General features: G+C 52.5%; 1 protein-coding gene across 3 annotated transcripts in view; it reads left to right on the top strand.

Annotated features, from left to right (window-relative positions):
• Pde4a (phosphodiesterase 4A) overlaps positions 1-11,143 on the top strand; it is a 45,219-nt gene that overhangs the window by 10,741 nt on the left and 23,335 nt on the right. The window contains exon 1 of one of the 3 annotated variants that reach the window (XM_021208143.1): positions 5,464-5,897. The exons of 1 other annotated variant lie outside the window; for it this stretch is intronic. In XM_021208143.1, coding sequence (XP_021063802.1) covers positions 5,764-5,897 — 134 coding nt within the window. In that variant the 5' untranslated portion in view covers positions 5,464-5,763. Of the gene's footprint in view, positions 1-5,463; positions 5,898-5,993; positions 7,411-11,143 lie in introns of those variants that run through there. One more of the 3 variants, XM_029543086.1, reaches the window with a different exon arrangement.

Consider the following 11,143-nt stretch of genomic DNA (forward strand, 5'->3'; position numbering starts at 1 on the left):
CTCAGAAATCCGCCTGCCTCTGCCTCCCGAGTGCTAGGATTAAAGGCGTGCGCCACCACGCCCGGCTCTAGGTAACCATTTTTAAGTATGTGCCTGCAGGGGCTCTGGTGGAAGCTAGAATGGTGGGTGGTTGGGTGTCATGTCCCGGATGCTGAGAGTCAAGTTCAGGTCCTTTAGAGGAGCTGTGCATGCTTCTAATAGCTGGGCCATCTCTCCAGGGCCCAAAACAGGTAATTTTTTTTTCCTTTTGGCTTTTGGCTTCTGGCTTTTGGGTTTTGGTTGTTTGAGACAAGGTCTTATGTAGCCCTGACTGGGCTCAAACTCTTTTTTTTTTTTCTTTCTTTCTTTTTTTTTTTTTAAAGCTCTGGTTGGCCCTGAACTTGCTATGTAGACCAGGCTGGCCTCAAACTCACACCTCCATCTGCCTTTACTTCCCCGGTGCTGGGGTGAAAGCCGCCATGCCTGCCTTTGTGAGTGTATTCTTTGTGCGCACTGGTTACTGCGGAGGCACACACGTTTGACAGCGCTCTGTGGAGATGAGAAAATAATTCCTTGGAGTCTGTCCTCGCCTTCTACCACATGGGTCCTGGAGACTGACCCTAGTCAGTCCGGCTTGGCACCAAGCTCCAGTGAACCATCGGGGCAGCCCTTGTGTGTTTGGGACAGGCTGAGAAGTGGTGAATGCACAGGGAATGGCTGTCACAGTCCCTATGCCATTGTCCCCAACTTGCACACTATGAAACATCATTTTCTCAGGTAATAACAGCTTTGGCTATTAAGTTAGTCCACTTACATCTAGACATCCCTGAGGCTTTTGAACCATGTAGCCCAGGCTGGCCTTGAACTCACTAAGTAGTTTTATGATCCTCAGTGTCCACCTCTGGGGCATTGGAACAGCACTGGGTGTTGTGCTGGGAATGTTACCAAGGGCTGTGTGCAGGCTAAGTAAGCACTCCACCTGCCGCCCAGCATTAGTCCTGAGTCAGGTATATTTATTGTACCTACTTTACAGTAGGGCAAACTGAGGCTATGTGAAAGTGATTTGGCAAGTCAAGGGGATTGTTAGTAACCTTAGGCTCAGGTTTACCCATATGCCTCTGGGCCCCATGACACTAGTGCCAATAACTCTGGACAGAAAGGTGTTTTTCCAAAGCGCGTCCTCAGAGTCTGTGCCCCTTTCTGATCTAGAGCTAGCTTCTTCTGTGATGAGGTGTACATGCTGGTCTTGCCAGCATCCAAGAGGTCCAGGCAGCCTCTGAGCTGCTGGCAGACGGGGGTGGAGGGTGAGGCGTTAAGCCACTGGCTGGGTGTGTTCAAGTCTTACCATCTCTGACTGCTTTTCTTGATACCAGAAGGACTGTCCTAGGCCCCACCAGGTCACAGTGGTCACCTCTTAGATCCCAGGTAGTCACCCTCTGTGGTCTACTGGACCTGCCTCTCCAGGCAAGATGTGTTCTTGGGGTTATCTCATGAACTGTGTGTGTGTGTGTGGGGGGGGACAGTCTCAAAGTAGGATGGGGAAGAGTTGATGGTGTCTCAGACTTGTATAGACTCTGCTCATTCTCTCTCTCTCTCTCTCTCTCTCTCTCTCTCTCTCTCTCTCTCTCTCTCTCTTCCCCGCAACCCCCAGCACAGGGTCTCACTATGTAGCCCTGTGTAGATCAGGCTGGCCTCTGTCTCCAGAGAGCTGAGATTAAAGGCAGAGCCTTCATGCCTGGGGGTCCTGGGGCTCTACAGAGGCAGAAAGACTAGCACGGGTGTGGCTCAGTTGACAGAGTGTCTGAGGACTGGCTTCCCTCCCCAGCACTGACTACACTGGACATGGTGTCTCACGCCTGTGACCCCAGCACTGGAGGGGATTGCGACAGGGGGACCAGAAGCGTACATTCAGACTGCCACAGAGCAAGACAGCCCAGGTCGTCCCGGGCTGCAGGAGACTGCTTAGAAAAGCAGACAGACTGGAATGATAGGGGCATCAGGGGAGCTACAGGCTATACTCCGAGGCATTCCCAAGGTGGTAGATGTATCAGAGTATGTCCTAAAATCTGGGAGTGGAGCCGGTGAAAGGGCTCAGTGGGTAAGGACAACTGCTGCCAAGTCCCCAGTGCTCTGACCGATCCCTGGGATCCACGCCTGGAAGGAGAAAATTAGCTGTTGCAAGTTGCCTTTTGACCTCCGCGTGTGCACTGTGCCTTGCATGCATGCATACAAAGGGGAGTGCACACACACAATAATAAATAATAAATCATATAAGGCAAGAATTAAAATCTAGCACTGGCCTGAGAGCGGTGGACTAGCCTACTGACAGCCTTGTCTTTAGGGTTTGTCAGCCATTTGGTAGTATCACCATGGTTTGGTTACATGCCTTGTGTCCAGAGATATGCAGAAGCTTATGTGGGGGACATCCTAGGGTGCTGCGGAGCCACTGCAGGGTGGAGGGACATGAGGCAGTGTGGGGACATTTCTTGCCGTGTGTGAAGGACTGTAGGACATGGGGGGGGGGTCCACACTGGCTTGTGGACATTGCCTTTGCCTGTGGGAGATGAGTCCAGGGGCACTGGGGTCTGTGTATGTTGTAAGAGAGTTTTGGAAAGTCTGAGCAGCTATTCATGGTGGCACACACCTTAGTCCCAGGACTTGCGAGGCAGAAGCAGGTAGATCTCTGAGTCTGAGGCTGCTCTGGTCTCCTGGGGCGGTCCAGGCCAGCCAGAACTCACAGTGAGACTCCCGTTTTTTTTACCCTGACACCCCCCACCCAAATAAGTAGTAAATTAAAAAAAAATCAATCTGAGCAGCTGTGTCAGTGGCCTGGGTGGCTGAAGAACCCCCTAGGGCTCTCAGAACATCACCAGATTTCTGGTGTACCCTGGTCTTTGCGAGTGGGATGACTCAGAAAGCAATGACATCTAGGGGTCTGTGGCTACTTCAAGCAGCAAGCTTTGGAGGAAGGTGGTTGGGCTTCCTGAGGTCTGAGGCTCCTCGACCGGGCTCCGCCCCGAGGGCGGCCCGAACACAGCCGGAAGGGCCGAGGCGGGCGGGAGGCGCATGGCGCGGCGGGGCTGGGGCCGCATCCCTGAGCCGCGCGCGGCGGCCTTCCCGGAGGCGGCGGCCGAGGACGATGCATTCCTGCCCGGGCCCCCTACCGTGTCCACGTTCTTCAGCAGCACAACCCCGATGCCCTACAGACGCCTGCGGCTCTTCCGAGGCAGCATACAGGACTGGGGCCGCCAGGCATGGGCCGGGTGAGTGCACACCACTCAGGACACCAGGACACGGGTTCGAGGCCATGCTGCGCTCTCCAGCGAGGCCTTCTGTGGGGCTCTGGGAGGGAGCTGCGGCTTGCTTGCTGCAGCCTCCCTTTTTTCTTCTTCCGTTTGAGGTAGAGATAAAAATCATCCTGCCCTCTAGAGTTGCTGTGGAGAAATCTGATAGGGCATGCAGTAGGTGCTCAATAAATGCAGGGTCTCTCTCACTTCCTGTGCTTACATGAAGCTGTGGTTGTGCCTTGAGGGACTTGAGGCCTAGTCAGCATCCATTATGACCCCAAGACCTGTGTTCTTTTCTTTTTTTAGGGTCTGGGGAGATGGCTCAGAGGTTAAGAGCACTTGCTGAGGTTCAGTTCCCAATACCACATCACACATAGGGGACTCACAACCACTGCTAGCTCCAGCTATGCACAACCAATGCCCTGTACTCAAAGACGCATTCACTCATGCACACATACGTAAGCATAAATACAAGGGTTTCGGGAAATTTTTTTTTTTTCGAGTCAGGGTTTTTGTAGCCTTGGCTGTCCTGGAACTCAATCTGTAGACCAGGCTGGTCTTGAACTCAGAAATCCGCCTGACTCTGCCTCCTAAGTGCTGGGATTAAAGGCATGTGCCACCACTGCCTGGCAAGATCTATTTTTTTTTAAGTTCTGTGCTCTTATGGGTGTGTGCGCATGTTCCGGTGCCCGTGGAGTCCAGAACATGCGGGGTCCCCCGGACCTGGAGTTCTCGGCGGCTGTGAGCCACCCAGTGTGGGTGCTGGGATCCACACTCAGTCTGAACTGCTCAGCTCTGGCTAGCTTGGAATTCACTGTGCACCAGGCTGGCCCTGAACTCCGGGAGCTCTGCCTGGCAGCCCTTGCCTCTCCAGTGCTGGGATTAAAGGTGTGAGTCACCATACCTTAGTTCCTTTCTTCTTTTATTTATTTATTTATTTTGTGGGTTAGCTTTATTTGTTTTTACTTTAAATCATTACTTTTTATGCGTGTGAATGTTTTGCCTGAATGTGTGCCTGTGCACCATGTGTGTGCATGGCACTTCTGGAGGCCACGAGGGCATGGGGTCCCCTGCAGATCCCTGTGAGCCTCCATAGAGATAGTGGGAATTGAATTCCGGGCTGTCTGGAGAGCCAGCCTGTACTTTTAACCACAGAGCCATCTCTCCAGATGTGGTTTTGTGTTTTGGATTTTGTTGTGAGACACAGTCTCATGTAACCCAGGCTAGCCTCTGGCTTGCTGTATGGCCAAGGGTGGTCTTGAACTTCTGATCCTCTTGCAGCTACCTCCTGAGTGCTAGGATCATGGCCATGGCGCACCAGGCAGGCTCAGGCCAGGTCCTTTGTGTGTGTGACAGGTGCTGTCCTATCTGAGCTGTATTGTACGCTCAGCCCTGTGGTTCTGAGGTAAGGTCCCACTCTGCAGCCCAGGCTGTCCCAACCTAGAGCAAGAATGCTTGGGTCACAGGCCTGAGCTGACACCTGGGAACAAGTTTGTGTTGGGTCCACCAGCCTCTAACAGCCTTTGAAGTGACATGATGTTGCCTTATGGGGGTGGGTGTGATTCCACGTTCCTCTACGCCCCAGCTCCGCCTCCCGGCTTGTCACTCAGTCCCTCCCCGGGGTCTTTGGCACGGAGGTATGGATAGTTGCCCAGTCAGACTGTGGATGGGCTGTGGGGACAGAAAGCCTAAGGAAGCGGCCCAGAAACCACATCCGGTGTGCCTTCCAAATCTCCCTTTCCCCTGGATACTGAACTTTGTGGTAACCTGAGGGTGGGCTCAGGTTGTTGCTGGGTCTCCTCCCTGTCACCGGGCCTGTCCTTCACTCCTTCACATATACTTGTTTAGAACAGTTGCTGTTGGGAGTCACCCTGGGCACTGGGCAAGAAGTGGGCGGGGAAAGGAGAGTAGAAGTTTGGCCTTTAGGATGGGGCAAGGTGTGGGGGACACAAATGTCCCTTGGGTTTGATTCTGTGCCTGTCTCCCTTTTTGTCCCTCCACTCCTCAGCTCTGCCTCACAGGGCTCTGTCACCCAGTCCCTCCCTAGGGTCTTGATCAGCTAGCCTTGCACTCCGCCCTCTGGGGTGCATCAGGTTCCCCCGCAGGCACACGGTGGCGATCTGAGACTTGGAGGTGGCACAGCTCGACGTCAGGCTGGGGAGGGGTGGAAGGCGGGGCCGGGGCAGAGGGAAGGGCCGCGGGCTGGGAGCCGGGGAAACCGGAGCCCCGGGCGTCCCCAAGGCCCGGGGTGGGACCGACGGAAAGTGGGCGCTCAGTTTCACAGGGCTCTGAAGCAAGAGGGAGGCAGGCGCTGCGGACATTCGCGTGAGGAGGACACAGGCACCCGGGTACTCGCGTCCCGTGGGGGACCGCAGGGGTGGTGCCAGGGGCTAGGACGCGACAAGTGTGGAGGCGGTGCCGGCCTGGCGTGCAGCTCCGCACACCCTCTTGTGCAGCAGCTGGTCCCCAATGCCGGCCCCGACGGCACTTGGCTCTCATGCGCTCCAGTGCAGCACCCCGGGCCCGGCCCCGACCCCCAGCTTTGGCATTGCCCCTAGGACCGGAGTCATTGACCCATTTCTCCTTCAGCGAGGAGGACACTCTTCGACACCCTCCGGGCAGATGTGTCAGGTGGGTGGCCTGCAGCCAGTTGCCTTACTTTGTGACCTGTCGGTGCTCTTGCCTGTTTGTGGGAAGAGGGTCCTTTCCAGAGTAGCCACCCTTTGGGGAATCCCCTAAATAGCTCCCCACATCTAGCAAGAGATCCTGCCCCCTGCCCTAACCTTAATAATGTGGGGGTGCCTGCTGATGGTAGGGCTCCAGAACTGGGTGCTAATTTCCAGGTCAACCTGTCTATTCAAAGTTAGGGTTCCTTGGGCCTTTCCGTTCCCCTCAAGCTGAGTATCTAGCACTCTCCCTGGCAGCAAATATGGGTGTCCAGCCTGTCACCTGGGCTCCATTCCCAAGCCATTGGCCAAGAGCCAGGCCTTACATGGTTTCTCCAATCCTTACCCCTACCCCACCCCTAGCTGGGGCAGTCAGACTGAAAGCCAAGCCCTGGTGTGTGGGGGAAGGTGCCCGAAGTGCCCTAGGGGCATTTTGAGTTGGGTGGGTAGAGCTTTGCCAGGAAGTGACCTTTAAGTTTTCTGGAGTTAAGACGTCGCTTCCCTGCCCCACTGCACAATCTGGTCAGAAACCCTGATGGACACAGACACACCGTTTCCAGCAAAAACACACAGGGCCACACCCACAGATGGGTTAAGCTAGGTCACCTAGTGTTTGCTATTCTAGACATTACCAGGGTCTCCGGGTTAGTCAAGGCACTGGGAGAACCCACAGGTGATCCCTGACCAGAACAAGTGATCACAGATCTCAACAGTTACAGAACACCCCTACACTGCCGGGTATACACCTTCCCTGTCCCGGGCCGACACTGTCACCAAAATACCCCCCGACACACACACACACACACACACACACTTGATAACCACAGGGTCCAAGACAGCCAGTGTCTGTGCGAGGCATTCTCATGAGGTCACAGGAACATGAAAACAGACACCTGGGCAGTTGGGACACCTGACCCTCCCCATCATGTGTAGTTCTGTATGACAGGTATGGACACACAGGTCCCCTGCCCCAGACCTTTACAGGTGCCAAGACTTGAGATCCAGTCCCACAAACAGCAGTGGCACTGGCACCGTGAGCCCGCCTGGCCAACACATGCCAGAGCCGGCATTCAACCTCCGAGTGACCTTCACAGAGCAAACCAGGCCTTTCTACAGAGGCCTCCTGGCACCTCCTCTGAGGCAAGCAGGTGGAGAAGGGCTAGGAGCCTGGGAGACAGCAGGCTTGTCTTCTGTTCTCTGCCCCCAGAATGCAGAGCCTAGCAGCCCCAGGTTCAAAGCCACCCCTAACCAAGTTATTTCAGCGTTGTGTTTGTTAAGCCAAGCTGGCCTCTGATTTGCTGTATAGCTGAGGATGACCTTGAACAGCTGATCTTGTCTCTACCTCCTGGGGTGCTGGGATGACATGCGTGCACCACCATGCATGCCTGTTGGTGCTGCGATGGAACCCAGGGTGCGTGACAGGCAGTGCCTTACCAGCTGACTCCAGCCTAGACCCACGCATCTCTCATCTCCTCACGGTCAGTTTCCTTGCCTGGAAAGTGGGGAGCTAATACATGTGTGAGCCTGTGTGCCCCAACATGGGGCACACTCAGTGGCACTTGTGTTTGTGTCCTTATCCATCATTACATTCTTTGATTATCTGGCACGCGGCAGAGGTCGCAGGCCAATTTTCAGATGCCCATTCTCTCTTGCCCCGGGTCCCTGGGATACTGAGCCTTTTCTTGCTGAGCCATAGCACCGGTTCCTTGCCTTATTACTATTTTGAGACAGTGTCAGCTACTGAACCGGAAGCTGGGTTATGGGGCTAGGGAGACCCAGGACTCCTATCTTCGTCAGTCTGCTGCTGGTGACCCAGACACAGCCCCTCTGGCTTATGTGACCAAGACTCTACTGCTTACGTTGTCTCCCGAGATTGCAACGAGAGTCTAGAGCAGGTCATTTTAGCCCTGCTGTCTGGGTGGTGGCTGCAGTGCCAACATCTTGTCCTCTCTCGGTATAGTTTGTGACTTTGCTTCCTGTTGAGATGTCTCTGGCTGACTTTGGGCCACCCCCAAAGCTAGCGACAAACAGAAGGGGCAGGGGTCTCTTTAAGTACGTGTATATGAGCGTGCATATGGCAGAATGCACGCAGAGGTTAGTGGGCAGCTTGTGGGAGTCACCTCTCATCTTCCACAGTGTAAATCCCAAGGATCAGATTGAGGTCGTTATGGTTGACTGCAGGCTAAGGCTACCTGACCCTTGTTTCTCCCCAGCCTTCAGCTCAACAGCCCAGTCCTGTCCCCTGTGCCTGAGCTCAGCTCAGGGGACATTCAGACCTGAAGCACAAACAACAGGACCCAAGGGACCATCTGCTTTCCGTGTGGGCCCCTGTGCTCCTGCTGACGCGCACTGCTTCCCTAGGGGGCGGGCAGATTTGCCACCAGGATGCCAGCTAGAAGACCTCTCAGGGTCTGTGTGGGTCTCATTCTCCCTAAACTGTAGCCTACGTTCCTGTGCCTCTGGAGGCTCAAGGGAGCGGTCCTCAGTGGGAGCCCCAAACTGCACAAGTCCTGGAAAGACAGGCTGTGGCCATCAGGCAGCTGGTAGGCCACCAAGGAGCAGGTGATAATTCTGTGTTTCAGTTTTCATGCTCTTGGGGATTTTAACAGGACCCACCTCAAGAAACAATGGTAGAAATAAATGGGTCAGTGTGTCAAAGCATTACAACAGAAGTAGGCAGACAGTATATGAGAAGGATATGAGGAGTAGTGTGAGCCAGATGGCTCAGTGGGTAGACATGCCTGCTACTGAGCCTGTGAGTTCCGTCCCCGTCCCCGGGGCTCACTGGGTAAGAGCGGTTCTTGCGAATCCTCAGCTCTCCACACCATGGCACTGATACACTCCCTTATACACAATAAACAGACAAGTAAAATGTAATCATTTTTTAAAATGGAAGTCAGTTCCATGTTTAGGCTAGAGTCCTGTGTCTGAGATATGAAGGCCAATGTGCTAAATCTAAAAATCCAGTCTGAAATCAGAACCAGTGGCAGGGAAATGCAGCTGAGAGAGGAAATCACTTAAAGACACTTAAAGACACCCTTGGCACAGCAGGAGCTCACAGCAGGAGCTCACTGAGCATCCCCATTGTCACCAGTTCATCTGTGTAGACCAGACTAGCGACAGACTGACCTCTAACCACACAGACCCCCGCCCCCCTGCTCTGCTTCCCAATTGCTGAGACTAAGCCAGCCAGCACTTTTTATTTTTGTTTTTATTTATTTTTATTTTATTTTAATTTATTTTGGGTTTTTGTTGTTGTTTGTTTGCTTTTCCGAGACAGGGTTTCTCTGTGTAGCCCCGGCTATCCTGGAACTCACTCTGTAGTCCAGGCTGGCCTCGAACTCAGAAATCCGCCTGCCTCTGCCTCCCGAGTGCTGGGATTAAAAGCATGCGCCACCACTGCCCTGCTTATTTTTGTTTTTAAAAAGTTATTTATTTTTATGCACACTGATGATTTGCCTGCATGTATGTCTGTGTGAGGGTGTTAGATTCCCCTGGAACTGGAGCTACAGATGGTTGTGAGCTGCCATGTGGTTGCTGGGAATTGAACCCAGATCCTCTGGAACAGCAACCAGTGTTTTTAACCACTGAGCTGTTGTCTCTCCAGCTCCCCTAATTTTATTTTTATTTTTATTTTTATTTTTTTATTTTTTTTATTTTTTTGGTTTTTCGAGNCAGGGTTTCTCTGTGTATCCCTGGCTGTGCTGGAACTCACTCTGTAGACCAGGCTGGCCTCGAACTCAGAAATCTACCTGCCTCTGCCTCCCAAGTGTTGGGATTAAAGGCATGTACCACCACACCCGGCTGGTTTTGAATTTCTTAGTTGGTCTCACGTATGTAGTCCAGGCTGACCTTAAACTTGTGATCCTCCTGTCTCAGTGTCCTGAGTACTGGAGTTAGAGGTGTGCCACACTGTGCTGGGCCAGCTGTGAGTTCTGACGTGTGTGTGTGTGTGTGTGTGTGTGTGTGTGTGTGTGTGTGTGTGTGTGTGTAATATGGGGTGACTATATTCTAGCTTTATCTTTGTGTGTCCAGGCATGTGGGATGGCTGGGCACATGTGCCCATGTGTGCACGTCTGGAAGTCTGAGGGCAGCATCAGGTGTCTTCTGATACTCTCCACGTTACCTTTTGAGAGTCGGGATGGCCATCAGGCCCTCAGGATCTGCCTGTCTGCTCCCTGGCAATGCCATTTCAGACCCGTTAGGTGCATGCAGTGGCACCAAGCTTCTACACAGATGCTGGAGAGACGACTCAGCAGTTAAGACTGCTCTTCCAGAGGTCCTGAGTTCAAATCCCAGCAACCACATGGTGGCTCACAACCATCTGTAATGGGATCTAATGCCCTCTTCTGATGTGTCTAAAGACAGCTACAGTGCACTCATATGCGTAAAATAGATAAAATCTTTGAAAAAGAACAAACAAAAACCTCACATAGATGCTGGAGATGAGGACTCAGTCTCTTGCTCTTGTGATTGCACCACTCCGCATCCCTGACTTGTATCTTTTAGTAAAATTCACTGGAGGGGAAGCAGAGAGGGGTCTCAGCAGGCAGGTAAGGGGCTCACAGTGCAGCAGGAAGACCTCATTCAATCTCCAGGACCACAGAAAAGAGCTGACTCTCTCACGTTGTTCTCTGAACACACGGGCCGTGGCACACACTTACATGTGTACACCCATGTACACAAACAAATAAATAGACATGCTCGAGTTTAGTGTATCAGCTGTCCATTCTTTCATGGTGTATACTATTCCAGGGTCTGAATTTGTTAAAATATATCAATTCATCAGTTGCTGGATGGTTTTGGTTATTTTGTTTTTGGCAATTGACAGCTATTATGAACATTTTTATCTGGTTTTGGCCTATGACCTTTCCAAGTTTTTCTATATTTAGGCAGCCAAGCCCCTCAGTAAAATTTTAATTAAAAAAAAAAAACAACCTTATTTTTAACATATGCATGTTTGCCTGCATTTATGTCAGTGCAACCATGTGTATGGCTGGTTCCCACAGACACCAAAAACAGGATGCCAGATTCCTGGAACTGGAGTCGCAGGTGTTTGTGAGCTGGGAATCAAATCTGTGTCCTCTGCAAGAGCAGCCAGGGCGCTTTTATTTATTTATTTATTTATTTATTTATTTATTTTGGTTTTTCGAGACAGGGTTTCTCTGTATAGCCCTGGCTGTCCTGGAACTCACTTTGTAGACCAGGCTG

The sequence above is a fragment of the Mus pahari genome, chromosome 10, assembly GCF_900095145.1.
Source record: "Mus pahari chromosome 10, PAHARI_EIJ_v1.1, whole genome shotgun sequence".
Classification (NCBI taxonomy): Eukaryota; Metazoa; Chordata; class Mammalia; order Rodentia; family Muridae; genus Mus; species Mus pahari.